Source organism: Myotis brandtii, unplaced genomic scaffold (assembly GCF_000412655.1).
Source record: "Myotis brandtii unplaced genomic scaffold, ASM41265v1 scaffold86, whole genome shotgun sequence".
NCBI lineage: Eukaryota > Metazoa > Chordata > Mammalia > Chiroptera > Vespertilionidae > Myotis > Myotis brandtii.
The window spans coordinates 1328312-1343585 of NW_005371503.1; the positions used below are offsets into that span (position 1 = coordinate 1328312).

Genomic DNA, 15274 nt, shown 5'->3' on the forward strand with positions numbered 1-15274 from the left:
AGGACTGCCGTCTGCGTAGGTGACCTGTATGGCGCGTGCCGGGCGGGGCCTTTCGTCCTTGGCAAACCAAGTATAATTTTTTTTCAGTGCAGGTTGGGAATGTTGAAGAAAAGCTCTTCTTAACTCTAACTTCTCACAAATATGGAAAAAGACCTAGCGGAGAAGTTAGCAGCTGCAGCCGGTGTCATTATTGAGTGCTTACTAGTGCCCGGCCCTTTGAAAATCGCTCGCGTGGTACTTAATTCTCACACTAATTTGGTAAGGTAGGTGCTATCCCTATTTTACAGGTGAGGAGGTTGAAGGTGTCAGTCTTTTGCTCAGGCCAAACAGCAGGTAAGTGGTAGAGCCAGTGTAAAAATGCAGGTCATTAGTCAAAAGATTGCTTCAGGTTTTCTGACTTCAAATCCAAGATTCCTTTCACTGTAAAATATTTACTTTCAACAGTTTAGCCCAGATCTTTTTCTCCAATCCTATTGCTTAACGTGCATTCTTCCATTCACTATTTACTGTAAAAGTATGGCTCAAATGTATGAAAATGGACTAGCAGCTGAAAATACAGAAATTAAAATTACCTGCCCTCCAAGGCATCACTCGGCTTGATTCCCCTCTCACCCTGGTTTTTTTTTCCATCGTTATTGCTTTGCCACAGGGTTTGTTGTTGTTATTGTTACCTTGTTTTGTTTTGTTTTTGCTACAAAACTTTTTAAATTTTATTTTTCAATTACATTATTATTTTGTATTAGTTTCAGGTGTACAGCGTGGTGGTAGACAGTCATATATTTTACAAAGTAATCCCCCTGATATTTCTAGTGTCCACCTGACCCGTACATAGTTATTACAGTATTATTGACTATATTCCTTATGCTGTGCTTAACATTCCTGTAACTATTTTGTGACTACCAGTCTGTACTAAATCCTTCACCTTTTTCACTCAGTCCCTCTACCCCCTGACCTGTGCCTCGCCACAGGTTTTGTGCTGTGAACACATTTGGGAAATTTCCCTGACCCCATTTTTACTCTCTTGAAATACAGTCCCTTTTTTTAAGTTCCATAGCCTCTTGTAATATTTCTAACTGCCATTTGTTGAGTTCATATGATGAGTATGGCACTGTACTAAGTGCTTCTTCATATTTGTTACTTAATCCTTAATATAACCTACCAGCATAGTATTACTATTGCTTTTTACAAATAAAGTGCAAAGTTAATTGCCTGAGAATACACAGCCAGTAAGTAATAAGTACCTGAATTAGGGTTTCTACCTAGATCTTTGATTTTGCTGCACATACTCCTCAAAGTCTCTGAATTCCCACAACCTTTATATCAAACACTTATCAATTGTATTATAATTACCTATTTAACAGTTGATCCTTACCCCTACCCCTCAAGGACTCTGAGCTTCTGGAAGGTAGAGACTTTCATTATTCATCTTGGAGTTCTTGACATCTAGAATACTTGGTTCAAGGGGGGAAGGGCCTACTAGCTTGTGTGGGTGAGTGGGTGGATTTTTGAGTTGATTTTCTGGTGGATGAAATGATAGACTGAAAGTAAAGTTTCTTACAGTTGGAAGGGATTTGGGAATTAGTCATTTTACCAGACATCTGTTGAATTATTAATATGGGACGGTTACTATGCTAAGTGACTTGCAAATAGTTTCAAACTTAACCTGTATTATTCCTGTTTTTACAGATGAAGAAACTGCTCAGATTTGGCCAAGATCACATAACTAGGTGGGGAGTTGGAGCCCACTATGTCTGACTCCAAATTAATATAGTGGTTGTAGCCACTTGTATAATAATGGTAAAGGCTTCATTTTTGCTTTGTTGTATGGGTAAACTCATGAGGGCAGGAGGCAGCACATCCTTAGACATGACAGGAAGGATTAGAAAAAGAAACAGAAGAAAAGTAGAAAAAGTAAAATGCCCTCACATTAATTTTAAAGGATTTAAAAATAAAGCAGAAACAAATGGACTAGGAAATAAATTGATCCCAATAATAGCTGGTATTTGGGAAAAAAAACACAAATAGACACTTAGCAAATCTGAGGAAGGAGCGAAAACAATATTGGAAACAAAGGCAACATATTACTGATATGAGGGTTTTTGAAAATCAAAAATGATTTAGTGTAAAATTACACTAATAGTCCTGAAAAATGATGTATAATTTTCTAGGAAAATGTAAATTTAAAAAAAAAAATTGGTTCAAGTTAGAAAACCTTAGTAAGCTGATAATCATAAAAGAATGACCTATGTAGCTCTGACAAAAGTTACCAAGAACAAAGCAGAAAGAAGAATGGAATGCTTTCCCACTATGAAATATCATAAATAAGGAGAGGGAGGGGGAAAAAAACTTACATCTCAGTCTCACTTATCAATGTATATACAGCTATCCTAAGGGAACTATAAAGCCTACAGTGCATTTAGAGAATAATGTCATAACCAAGTTGGGTTTATCCTACCAGTACAAGGATGGGTTAACATTAGACAATATAGCAATGGAAATTTCCTAATAAAGGAGAAAAACGATATGATCTTAATTGATACTGAAAAATCACTTGAAAAATTAGCATCTATTACTTATTCAAAAAGAAGATAAAATTTATATTAAGTAATAAAAGGAAGCTTACTTAACTGAAGGAACAAATAAACAGCACATTTAATGTTAATAGTCCAGGTTATCTACTGTCAGTCCTGCAAGTCAGCATTGTCCTGAGAATTTTGGACCCAGTGTAATAATAAGCAAGATAAATAAGGTATGAAATTGGAAAAGAAGAAATTAAGACAAGTGATGTCATTGTTTACCTGGAAAATATAAGACAACTGTAAAATATTAAGTATTAGAAAAGAGTTCAGTAAGATGGAGAGCTAGCAGGGCAACATACAGAAGATTCCCTATAAACTAAAATAAATGTGTATATGTAAAGAAAGATTTCATTCACATTAGCAGCAACAGTGGGGAAATCTAAGAATAAACCTATGAAGAAGTAAGCAAAATCTACATGGAAAAAACATAAAACTTCATTTATGGATGTTACCGACTAAAGGGAAAGATGCTATGTTCCTGTGTGAGGAGGTTCAGTTACTGCAGATAGGATTCTCCTGAAAGTAAATTTGTTGCATTTGAAGTAAAAACCTAATGTAATTTTTTAGTGGAAGTTGGCAAGATGATTTTAAAGTTTATCTGGAAGATTAAATGTGCTAGGTTAACCAAAACATGTTTGGAAAAGATCAATTAATGAGACTTAACCCACATACATATTAGAACTATAAAACTAGAATATTTAGAACAGGGTGGTATTAGAACAGGACTAGACAAAGAGATTAGTGTAACAAACTAGAGTCCAGAAATAACCCCATTATAGAGGCAGAGTTTTTCAAATAGAGAAATACAGGTTCTTCAATGTTTTCATATACAGAAATTTCAGAATTAAAGTTATTAACAATTATAAAGTCTTAAGAGACAATACAGAAAATTTCAGTGAGAGAGAATAACTCAATAGAATTAGCAAAAAACATAATAAAAATACCAATAGCAAATTAACAAAAGAGAATACTCAGACTGTTGAGACATCACAATGATAAAAATTGAAAGATTATGGATAATGAATGTTTAGAGGTGGTCTAAACAAGTACTCTGAAGACTGCTGGTGAAAACTAAAGTGGTAGGACCCATGAAGGACAATTTCACACTGTCAAAATTCCACATGTACGTTATGCTTGAGCCAGCAACTATCGAATTGTAAAATCTTCAGAATAACATATATACTAGGATAGTCATTGCAACACTTTTTAATGGTAAATAATTAGAAATTTGAATATTCATCAGTGAAAGGATGGCTAAATTACACATATACATGCATTTAGCAACATGGAAAGGGTTATAAGAAATGGTAAATGAAAAAAGAACCACAAATTGTTAACTCAGTGGTTACTTTATGTAACAAGAAAGAGGATGTGAAAGAAGACTTTTATATACTTACATTTGATTTTTAAAATTTAATTTTTTGTAAATAAAAACAACAAAGCACAGGAAGACATGTCACATAAAGCAAAAGATACTTTAAGGAGTACATGGGCCAGGAGAGATTAAGAGGCTAATAAAAGCACATTCGTTGTGGCAAGGCATAATACTCGAGAGCAATGTTAATGAAGAAGCCAAGATGTAAAAGCCAGATTGCATAGGATTTCAAGGTAAGTAAGGGACTGGCATTAAGGAAGTTTGGAAGTTTTTCAGGTGGGAAGTGGGCATCAGCATTCCAGATAATTGGAACCCTTTGTAAGTAGGAAGATTATGATTCCAACTAGTAGAAATGGATAGTCCTCCACCTGTCTACCTTAGGATTTCCAAAGTTGGGTAATCAGGTCTGCATCTAGTTCCAGAGAAGGAAGTAGGGCCAACCCCTGACCAAAAATTGAACTAAGGGTTTTGGTAACCATCTCTACTTTGTTCCCTCATGCTTTCCAGGCCTTCTTGCTCTCCCTCTGGGCATCCCACTGATGCTTTTTGGCTTTTTCTTTAACTTGTTCTTCCTCACCTGCCCAACAGTGTCCATTATTTCAGGGAGCTGACCCCATATAGAATTAGGAAAAAACTTAGTACTACTGCAGAAGTTCAGGCCTTGACAATAGTCTGACTTTCCATTTCTACCTCCAGATTACCTTTTTAGTCAGCTAAATCTTTTCACTTGGAGACATGGTTAGATGCCTTATATTTTCCTGAATATTTTGTATAAACCTTTCAGAGCATTTATTAGGCACTAAAATAGGCTGTAAAGAAAGCCAGCCAGGAAAATAGAATTCTCTATTTGCTAAGATGTTATATGAGAATCTTTTAATAGGTAATTAGGTCCTATTTTTATCCCTAAAAGCTTGTTATTAGCTGAATAACAGGTCACTGTAGTATTTTCCAGAACATGAAAGTTTTAAGTAGGTAAATTATATTGATGTTGTATAGGGTATAAACAATGAAATTTGTAGTTTTCAAGAAATACACTATTTTATTCTCACAAACTCATTTCAAATGAAAATGTTCCATCTTTAAGTTTTCCAGCTTTCCTTGCTACACTTTGCAGGATAAATTATTTCTAGTTCCCAGTGCTATGTTGTGACTTATTTTCCATCTTTTGGGGCTAAAATTCAGTGTTCTCTGACTTCTAGATCAGTTAGGAGATTTTGCCTGTTCGTTAGAATCATTTAGAACTTTTTAAAAAGTATATTTGTATTGATTTCAGAGAGGGGGAGAGAGAAACAAATGATGAGAATCATTGTTTGACTGCCTCCTGCTCCCCCACTAATGGGGATTGAGCCTGAAACCCTGGCATGTACCCTGACGGAATCAAACTGATCTGGTTCATAGGTCCTCAATCAGTGAGCCAGGCTGGAACTTTATTTATATAATTGACATTAGTTTTGAGTATAACTATGGAGCATCTTAAATACTAGAGGTGTTTCTGAATGAGAATCTATTGACTCTCCAGAGATAAGGAATCTATTCTTAATACTCTGTCATACTAGTGCACAGCTCTAATTGGAGGAGGGGGAAGCATCTAAATCACTACCCTAAATCTAGCTTCCTCCTTCAAAGAAAAACTAGGAATTCTCAATTCCAGGCCCCAAATCTGTGACCATCTTAATACTGTCCATTCTTTTTTTTTTTTAAACTTACTGATTTCAGAGAAAGGAGAGGGAGAGAATGATAAGAATCATTGATCAGCTGCCTCCTGCACGACCCACAGTGGGGATAGAGCCTGCAACCCAGGAATGTTCCCTGACCAGGAATTGAACCTGTGACCTGGTTCACTGAGCCATACCAGCCAAGTTATCCCTTCATTCTAAAGCTAATTTCTCTTGTGCTTTCGATAGTCTTTCCAGCTACAACTGGTCATCTCTTCAACCTTTCTTTCCAATGAGTTTTTAGAATTCTAACCACAATTCAATCTCCAGTTAAATTTCTTAGGAGTAGCTCTTATCTTGTCCCGTTACCCACACATCACAACTAGCATTGGCACTCAATAATTAGGGGATATTTCTTAATCTTCCCATATTTTCCTGATTACCCAGTCTTTGAAATGTTTTCCTCATTACTGGTTTTCCTATTTTACTTCAATTGTGCTCTCAATTAGCTGCAAAGCTAAATGTTCCCCCAAAGACTTCTTCCTTTATACAGACACTCTTACTTTATACATTCTAGGTTTAAATGCCACCTTCCATTTGACTTCACATACTTTTTTCCTAATTGAAATGTATTTTGTTTTAATTTTGTTTGTTTTTATTGATTGTGGAGAGGGAGAAACATCCATTGGTCACCTCTTAAACCCACAACCTGGGTATGTGCCCTAACTGGGAATCAAACCCACCACCTTTCAGGATTCGGGACAATGCTTCAAACTGAGCTACACCAGCCAGGGCGATAGTCATATACTTTTAAGCATTTGATAAAAACTATGATGGCTTTCCCAAAAAGAGGCACAACAGGAAACTTCCTACATTTTCCAATTCAGACCCCAGCATTTCTTCCATGCTTGTATATTCAAAAGTTCATTTAAAGTCCAGTACATAGTTAACCAGTTTTCTTACTGGACCTCTCTATATTTGAAAATCTCTCTTAAAATTTTTTTGAAAATGAAAAGCCAACCTTAGATGCAGATTAGGATATTGTTTAAAATTTCTAGTGGCTCCCATTGTCAGTGTAATACAAACTCCTTATCATGACCAAAACTACATAATCTGGGTTTTAACCATACAAAATTTAATTTTTGAAAACACATTAAGTGTTTACATTTGCTGTTCATTCTCCATAGATACTCTTCTCAGGAATGTGGACTCCACTGCTAGCTATTTCCCAAGACTTAACTATCACCATCTTTATAAAGCCTTGTTTAACCTATCTCCAGGAGGTTCGGTGTGCCTGTTTCTATCCTAGCCATTTGTCTGAACCATAGAAATAGTGTTCACAAAAATGAAGCAAAGCCAGCTCTATGTTCTTGTTCTACACCTAAGTAGGTGATTCAATTTCACCTGTGAAGTGGGGATACCATCTATCATATAGGGTTTTTTTTAAGTCCTAGGGGATATATGTAAAATGTTTATCAATGCCTACCACATAGTAAATGCTCAACAAGCTATAATTTTCATTAGTTTTATATGCCTATCTCCTCCAATAGAAGGCTCATAAGTGCCACTTCATGTTTTAAAGCTGAAGAAAAGTCACAAGCTAAAGCCATTCAAGAAATAAAGAGACACAAACCAAGTTTCTTCATCATTCTATTTATTACATGTATGAATATTAACATCTCATGGTATCCATCTAATTCAGTCAAAACCAACAAATGAAAAAGGTTAACCATGTTTCAAATGAACATTCTTACAGACTCCCCTGTAACTTAAAATAGAAATATGTTCACTGCATCAAATTGTGACAAATTTGAAAAATGTCATTTAAAAAAAGTCACCTTTAGTACTTAAATATATTTGTTAATTATTTGATGGCATCAATGTCCAAGTTAAAGAATAAAAGTTGCTTCATTAGGTATTTTTCAAAAAAGGACATCTGGATGGTTCTCTATAGCTGGAGCTATACATGTAATATATAAATGCATAAATGTCCTATTGTTTCTAAAATTTTTTCAAATCTGGCTTGCTTATTTGAGAAAAGTCCTGCAGCGCTCTCTCACAACCCCCCTTTGAAGGATAAAACTAACTTAGACTTTGCTTTAATCATGAGAACTACCAGAAAAAAATCATATGTTGAGGTTGCTGTTTAATTCCATTTTCACCCAATAAAAAGTACAGAAACACTGTCTTTATTTGATGGTGTGCATAAATATTACACTCCATGGGTAGCAAAAATATTTTTTATTTATAATTTACAGTTTCACAAGTGAAAATCGTACATTTTTATACATAACAATTTCGTTTTGTTAAATTTGCACACATCTACAGAACTTTCACACAACAAGCACCTGAAACTGTGCAGGCAGTAGGATATGCAAATACTAAAATGTATTTATTAACCAAATGATAGCTGAAGGCCCTGCCTCAGCTAGACAATTTATATAGATTTCTATATATACATAAAAAATTCTTCACCTACATCCAAACAGCAGCTTTTTTAAAAAAGAAAAACATATCTTTCTCATTTTATTTAAACTGACTCAACTGTATCATTTTCAGTTTTAATTTCAGTGGGTGTTGCTATGCTCTCCTCTGTACAAGCTGGTGGGGTATCAATTTGTTCTTCCTTAACTTTGGGACTTTCACAGGGTTCCTGCAATTCATTTTTGACAATGTTCAACATAATGTTCAAAGGGTTTTCAACTGGTGTCTTGCTGGGAGATGGTGTACAATCAAATGAAGATGTCTACAAAATGAAAATTTAATGAGTTTTATATGACAATTATATGGGCAAAGAAACATTCATATACCACATGCAACTGAAATACCTGCTTCCCCACAAAACAAGACTAAAAAGCCTAATCTTTTGATGGCCTACATATATCTACCAAACTGCCTCTCTGAACCCATGAAATAAACATTTGAAAGGCAGTATGTTCCGTTCCATTGTTTGGATTAAAAAAATGGGCACTATTAAAAAAAAAGTTTGAATTTCTAAGGGAAACACATTGATACCTTTTTCAGATTTCATGTGTCACCATTTAAAAAGTATTCCTATATTACATGGCTGAGTGAAGTATTTAAGAAAAAAAGCAGTATATGCTACCCATAATTCTAGAAACCTAGTCCCATCATCCTTCAAATCTTTGTTTTCCTCACATTTCTCTATGACTAGTGAAAGACGTCATCATGATTGAAGTGAATGGAATGCAAGGAATAAAATTTAAATCAGATTCTATCAATCTAACACCAATATAAGATTAAAATAGCAATAATGCTCTGATGCAAAAAATAACAATTTATTAATGTAAATGAGAACAGTAACCAAAAAGAACTTACATTTTGATAATCTTCATAACATGATGGATGATAAATCTGAAGCAAAAAGAAAAAAAGTAGATATTCACATGTATATTCATTTCTAATGGCTACTCTAGTAAGATTTTCTTTTCTAATTTAAACCAGAAGATAACTATGTTTGGAAAAAAGACAAAAATCAGTTGTTTACAAAAATGTATTAAAACATTTTTCATCCTGATTTCTCTTTAAAGTTGGCTTTCTGCATTTAAGTAGGTAACATGGTATGCTTTCAAGGCAGTAACAGTTTCAATGAAACAAATTTAGAATATGAAGTGTGGTTAGGCAGAAAGACTAACTAGATTCAGAAGACCTAGTCCTGGGTTTATCATTAACTAGTTATGCAACCTCTTATATAAATGAGTCTAGAACTAGACGACTGCTAAGATCCCTTCCAACTCAAACACTGACTAAATTCCAATACCTCTGAAATACCATTTTTTTATTAAAAACAAAAAACGTTTCTCTTTCAAAGTGGTGAACTACCCCCCTACAAAAAAAACAAATTTTAAAGCTTCCTATAAAGAACTGAAAATTACCTTTCCATCCACTCTAATAGCATTCTTTAAATGCCACTCCTCCTCTTCTTCATCCCAGTATTGTTCAAATTGTTCTTGACAGATTTCACAACTCTAAAATAGAGTAATATAAAATGAAATGTACTAATAGAACACATTAAGTAAAAATACATAAACATTAAGTGGAAGGATTTGAGTTTTCTGAAAGTTTAAACAATGTTTGACATACGACAGATACAAAATAAGTTCTAAGAATTTTGCATTCTTCCACGGGAAAAAAGCAAACATTTCACTGCTATCAGTCACTGATAGATATTATGTAAATAAATACAGTGGTTATAAAACCCCAAGTCAAATCATATTAGAGTACAACTGAAAAGTAAAGCTTACACGAAATCTTAGTATCACTAAAAGAGAGATGTAAATAAATATGTTTATTTGAAGTGAGCGACATGACCAGAGGTAGAAAATTTAACATTCTTTTCTTACCTCCACTGCTCCAGCTGGCCCTGCCGGTACACTTTGGAACTCCTTTTCTTTAGCAGCTTCCTGAGTTTTGAGCACAACTTCTTCATGAACCTTTTCAAAAAACTGGCTCTTTGCACGTTCTTCCAAATCAGCTATTTCCTCAAATTCTATCCAGTCCTTAAAAGGAGTTGATTTAAAAGAAGATATTTTCATTTGTTCCTAAACTTTTATTGCATATATTCATTATAATGCCACTTAAAGGTATGGGTGCCTTCTACAATATACCTTAATATTATTTAAAATTATGCGTTCTCGCCCTAACCGGTTTGGCTCAGTGGATAGAGCGTCAGCCTGCGGACTGAAAGGTCCCAGGTTCGATTCCGGTCAAGGGCATGTACCTTGGTTGAGGGCACATCCCCAGTGGGGCATGTGCAGGAGGCAGCTGATCGATGTTTCTCTCTCATCGATGTTTCTAACTCTCTATCCCTTCCCCTTCCTCTCTGTAAAAAAATCAATAAAAATATATTTTAAAAAAATAATAAAAAAATAAAATTATGCGTTCTCTTTCAACAATATTTGTTTTAAAAGAGTCAAAGTAAGTAAATAAAATTATGTATTCTCTTTGAGCCCCATAACTAATAGACAATATAAAGCCACTAATTACACTTAAGACCTTAATATTAATTTTTCATTGCCTCTAGACTTACAACTACTAAATTTAAAAAAGATAAATTTTATGTACAATTTAAAAAAAATCAGTCATAGCAACTTGGAATTTTAGACCTAGAAGAAATCTGTGTTCTTCTCTAATTTCAACAAAAAACAATACATACTGTTCAAATTTCTTTTATTTAAAAAACCTTTTATATTCTAGAGGTCAAATACTATTCAAAACATTCACAAGTTAGATCCCAGCAATTATTTAAACCAAGCATGTCAAATTCGCAGCCCACATGTGGCCCACAATGAATATATTTGCGGCCCAGCCAATATAATGGTATGTAAGAAACGTTTTAATTAAAATTTTGTAACTTAATTTTTACAATATCCTGTTATACATAATTATTAATAATGAACTACAACGTTCACTAATGACTGATCACTGTAATCGCCTTGCATTCATTTCCCTTATACACCAGCGCACCATTTCTCTCCACTAACACTAGCAGCGAGTATTTTAGCAGCCAATTGCCACGTCATTAGTCTTGGACTGACTTGTTTGGTGTATACAACAGGAAATATTTAGCTTTCAGAGAACAAGAAAAATGGGTTTATTTGTGTTATGCTTATTAATTTGTGCAGTTATTCAATGTCTGATAAGTTAATGTTCAAGAAGAAATATTTTTATTAAAATGTTCTATTATGTTAACGATTAATCATGTATTTCAGACCTTTGTATTCAGCATATCTCTACCGAAATAAACCTATGTTTCTATGAAAATTGAAGCTTTTGTTTTTTTTGTGGCCCACATAAACTTAACCCTTGTTTATTTGGCCAGTGTTAGCCTTTGACATGCTTGATTTAAACTAATATACTTTTAGAATGATAGAATTTAAAGGTTGACAGTTCAGAGACATATGGATTACGTACTGTTAAACTGTAGTACCAACGTCTATGAGTGACTTTTCTGCTAACATCTTTTTCAGTTCTATTTTGCCGATAATGCCAGTCCAAGTGATCTGCATAAACATCTGTCTGTGATGTTGTAAACCTCATTCCACAAGAGTAACACTGAATACCAGTGTACAGTCGATTTATAACACTATCATAACGTTTGTTTCAAAAAAACAAAAAAAAAACAATCTTTAGTTTTTAATGGACTTAAAAAAAAAGACAATTACAAATGTTTCCATTTTCTATTATTTTAATAATGCTGATGCCATTATTATGTGACAAAATAATGTTACTGACACTCTTTCCTTAACTTGGGTGAATTTTGGAACATGAAGTCTATCCTATTATTGACAGACCTGGCCTAATTGCTTATTTCCTTTTGGCTAAAAATGGGATGACCATGTGCTAACTAATAAAGCAATAGTTGGCCTGTTCTTAGACTAGTGTCAGTATCAAGGCGGACACAGCAAGCAGACATGGCAGAATAATTAGAGTTCACCTCTCCAGATTTTTGAAGTTCTCAGTAACTCAACTGCTCCACCCTGGTCTAAAGAATACTGGAAGAAGTACAGAAGCACTAATTGTATGGATTACTAAAAAGAAAAATTAGAAGACTAATGGGAAACTGAAATCAGCAATAATCATTTTTTAAAATTAGAGGTTCCCTACTTTGAATGAAATTGTATACAGACCAAGTAAATCCACAAACAGGGAAGTTAGGAACGCCAAACAATTTTTTAAATAGCAGAATAAAGCAAAGGACAATATACTAGTACTTTGTATACCAGCAAACAAAATAAATAGTGTCATAATATTAATAGTGAATGATTTAATAAAAAATGGTTATATAACTATAGAAGAAAATTGATAAAACAGTAAAAGAACTAGCTAAATCTTCACTTTCAGAAAGTCAAAAGACTTCTAAACATGATAAATCAAAAAATGTGATAAATCACCGCTGAAACCTCTAATTTTATTAACCAATGTCACTCCAATAAATTCAATAAAAATTTCGATTAAATTTTAAGAAAAGAAACATGATAAATCAGAAAAATTAGGGTGGAGCAAAAGTAGCTTTAGAGTTGTTTGGATGGAAAGTAATACAATAAATCATTAAAAATAATACAAATTCGTGTACTCACAACTGTAAACCTCTATTTTTGCCCCACCGTGTATGCATGTATATTGTAAGAAAATAAGAAAAGTAAATGCTAGGAACCATGGAATTTAAATGTTCTTTTATAACTAATATAGGCAACAGAAAATTATAAAAAGATATGCACCAAAGGTTAAGAGTGGTTATCAGTAAAGTGGGAATTGTAGGTAATTTTATTTTCTTGATTTCTATTTTCTAATTTCCCACAATGAATATGTATTACTTATAAAGGGAAAATAGATTTAAACATTTTTTTTGAAATACTATAGTACAAAAATTTAATTCTCTTAGCCCCAAAAGCATAAGTATATCAATGAAGAAAAAATAATAAGGATTAAGATCAGAAGATGAGTGATTATAAATACCTAATATTTAAACCATCTGTATTTGTTACACCAAACACAGATATGACAAAATAGAAATTTGGGGGAAGCCTTGGGCCTAAGTATTTGTGCAAACATATTTTAAAGGGGGATTTAAAAACAGGCTTCCTTAAATTTATGTTATGTGTATTTTACAACATTAAAAAAAAGAAAACAGGCTTCCTAGACTTTAAAAGGGGTATATAAGGGGTAAAATTAATAGCACTAATAATGTCCACTGTTAGTAAAGTCATTGCCCTTTTTATCTTAGAAAATTAGAAAGAAAATTAGATTACATACTGTTTTAACTCTTCAATTGTAAAATTGGTAAGATCTGGAACATCTTGATCTTCATTTTGATCTTCCTCCTCTTCAGTGGGAGGCTGAGCAGCAACTTCATTTACTTCTTCAATTGAAAAGAAATACACCAATTTCTCAACACCATTCTTCCACGTATTTTTTTTATAGGGGAATACTATAGTGTTATAAGCAATAGAGAACCCCATATTGTCTATTCAGTGCTTCTAAACTTATTTTTATTTACTGGCCAAAATATTTATCACTTATTTTGATAAGTGATATTAGGTTTTACCTTGTAAAAGTCAATCTTCACACAATTTTACTTCAGCAATATTCAAATTATTTGTAAAAAACTAAATTAACATAGTAAAAAGTCTGTACATTATCTATAGAAATGTTAGTAAATTGAAATAATGTACACTACAAAATTAATAATTCCATCTCAGAAAATTTAAAAATAATTTTATTATAAACCAATTCTATTAGATTTCCAAAAAAACAGAGTATACCCTAAAAATTCAATGATTGTAAGTAAGAACTTTTATAACTTACATTATATAATATTATATCATACACCTGTATAACTAAATGGAGCTTTGTAGAGATGAAGTATGGAAACATACTTACGTGTTGTAGCTGAATCAGGCTGGGACAATTTGAGAATTCCTGTTTTTAGCAGTTTTGAAAATAATTCATTTACATCCACCTGACTGAGGTGATTATCAGGATATGCCTTAGGAAGGGCTCCTTTAAAAAAATAAGAGTCTCAAAATGAAAGAACTTAAAGACATAAATTATACTAAACATGAAAAGGTTTCTTGATTTCTTGAAGATGTCCTATCAACAATAAATTTTACAAACTCTTGTTAAGGATGACTATAAATTACATCAAAAGCTTCTAAAATGAACTTTACAGATGGGTAAGTAAATCATCACCTCTTAAAAATATACTTTGGGATAAATACTAAAAAACACAGATACTTTATACTCATACTCCCTTCTATGCAATGCAGCACATCACTTCTAACCACTTCTATTTCCAACTACAGTGGGGCCTTGACTTACGAGTGTCCCGACTAACGAGTTTTTCGAGATACGAGCCGTCTCTCGGCTGATTTTTTGCTTTGAGTTGCGAGCTAAAATTCGGGTTATGAGCCAGCTTCAGATACCCCACCGCTAGTTGGCGCAGCGAACGTCACAGTGAACGCCACAACATCAGCCCAGCATTCAATTCATTGTAATGGTGAAAACTGATTTAACATACGAGTGATTTGAGTTACGAGCTCCGTCACGGAACGAATTAAACTCGTAAGTCAAGGCCCCACTGTACCTAAAATTTTTTATTCCTCATCTTCTGACTATACTGAGGGGTAGGGGGGAATACTCAAAGCCCAAGTGGAAGTACTCCTTCCTCAGCCTCCACCCCCATGACTATCCAGGGGAACTAATGCAGGAAGATGAACAATGTGGCTCCAAGTATACCTGCCACTCTGACCTTTGCTGAATTATTGCACTTGCAGAGCAGTTCAAACTACTGCTAAATAGGCGTGAGGATTATCAAAATGTCAATAATTGAGATAAAAATGATCTCCTTAAGCTCACTGGTGAGGAATCAATTCAATTACATATTTTGTTAAGCACTAATCTAATTATGATTCTTTCACTCAACTATAAAAGTATTAGTGACCTGTCTCGAGAAATCGAACGAGACCCAGGACCCCTCCTCCTCCCATCCCCCCACCGCACCATGGGACTGCCCTGAGTCCCGGAGTCCCACCCCGCGTGGCCAATGTGCCATGGGATGGCCCGGAGTCCTGGAGTGCCGCTCCAATGCCCCACACCTCTGGGCCGCAGGAGTGGATGCCGGCCCCCGCCCCCGTGGTGCACTG

General features: G+C 34.1%; 1 protein-coding gene and 1 long non-coding RNA gene across 3 annotated transcripts in view; one reads left to right on the plus strand and one right to left on the minus strand.

The window, feature by feature from the left end:
- The first annotated feature begins 6 nt into the window (after nucleotides 1-6).
- Nucleotides 7-2006, plus strand: LOC106724517. Of its 2 annotated transcripts, none has more exons than XR_001360329.1 (2): nucleotides 7-263; nucleotides 1687-2006. It is a non-coding gene; the product is annotated as an uncharacterized LOC106724517 (long non-coding RNA). The 2 variants fall into 2 exon arrangements; XR_001360330.1 differs by lacking the exon at nucleotides 7-263 and adding an exon at nucleotides 880-1489.
- Nucleotides 2007-7246: 5240 nt separating this feature from the next.
- PCF11 (PCF11 cleavage and polyadenylation factor subunit) overlaps nucleotides 7247-15274 on the minus strand; it is a 24895-nt gene continuing 16867 nt past the window's right edge. The window contains 7 exon segments of the mRNA XM_014532223.1: nucleotides 7247-8355; nucleotides 8949-8984; nucleotides 9506-9598; nucleotides 9974-10129; nucleotides 11544-11727; nucleotides 13386-13491; nucleotides 14013-14132. Of these exon segments, the coding sequence (XP_014387709.1) occupies nucleotides 8140-8355; nucleotides 8949-8984; nucleotides 9506-9598; nucleotides 9974-10129; nucleotides 11544-11727; nucleotides 13386-13491; nucleotides 14013-14132 (911 nt within the window). The 3' untranslated portion in view covers nucleotides 7247-8139.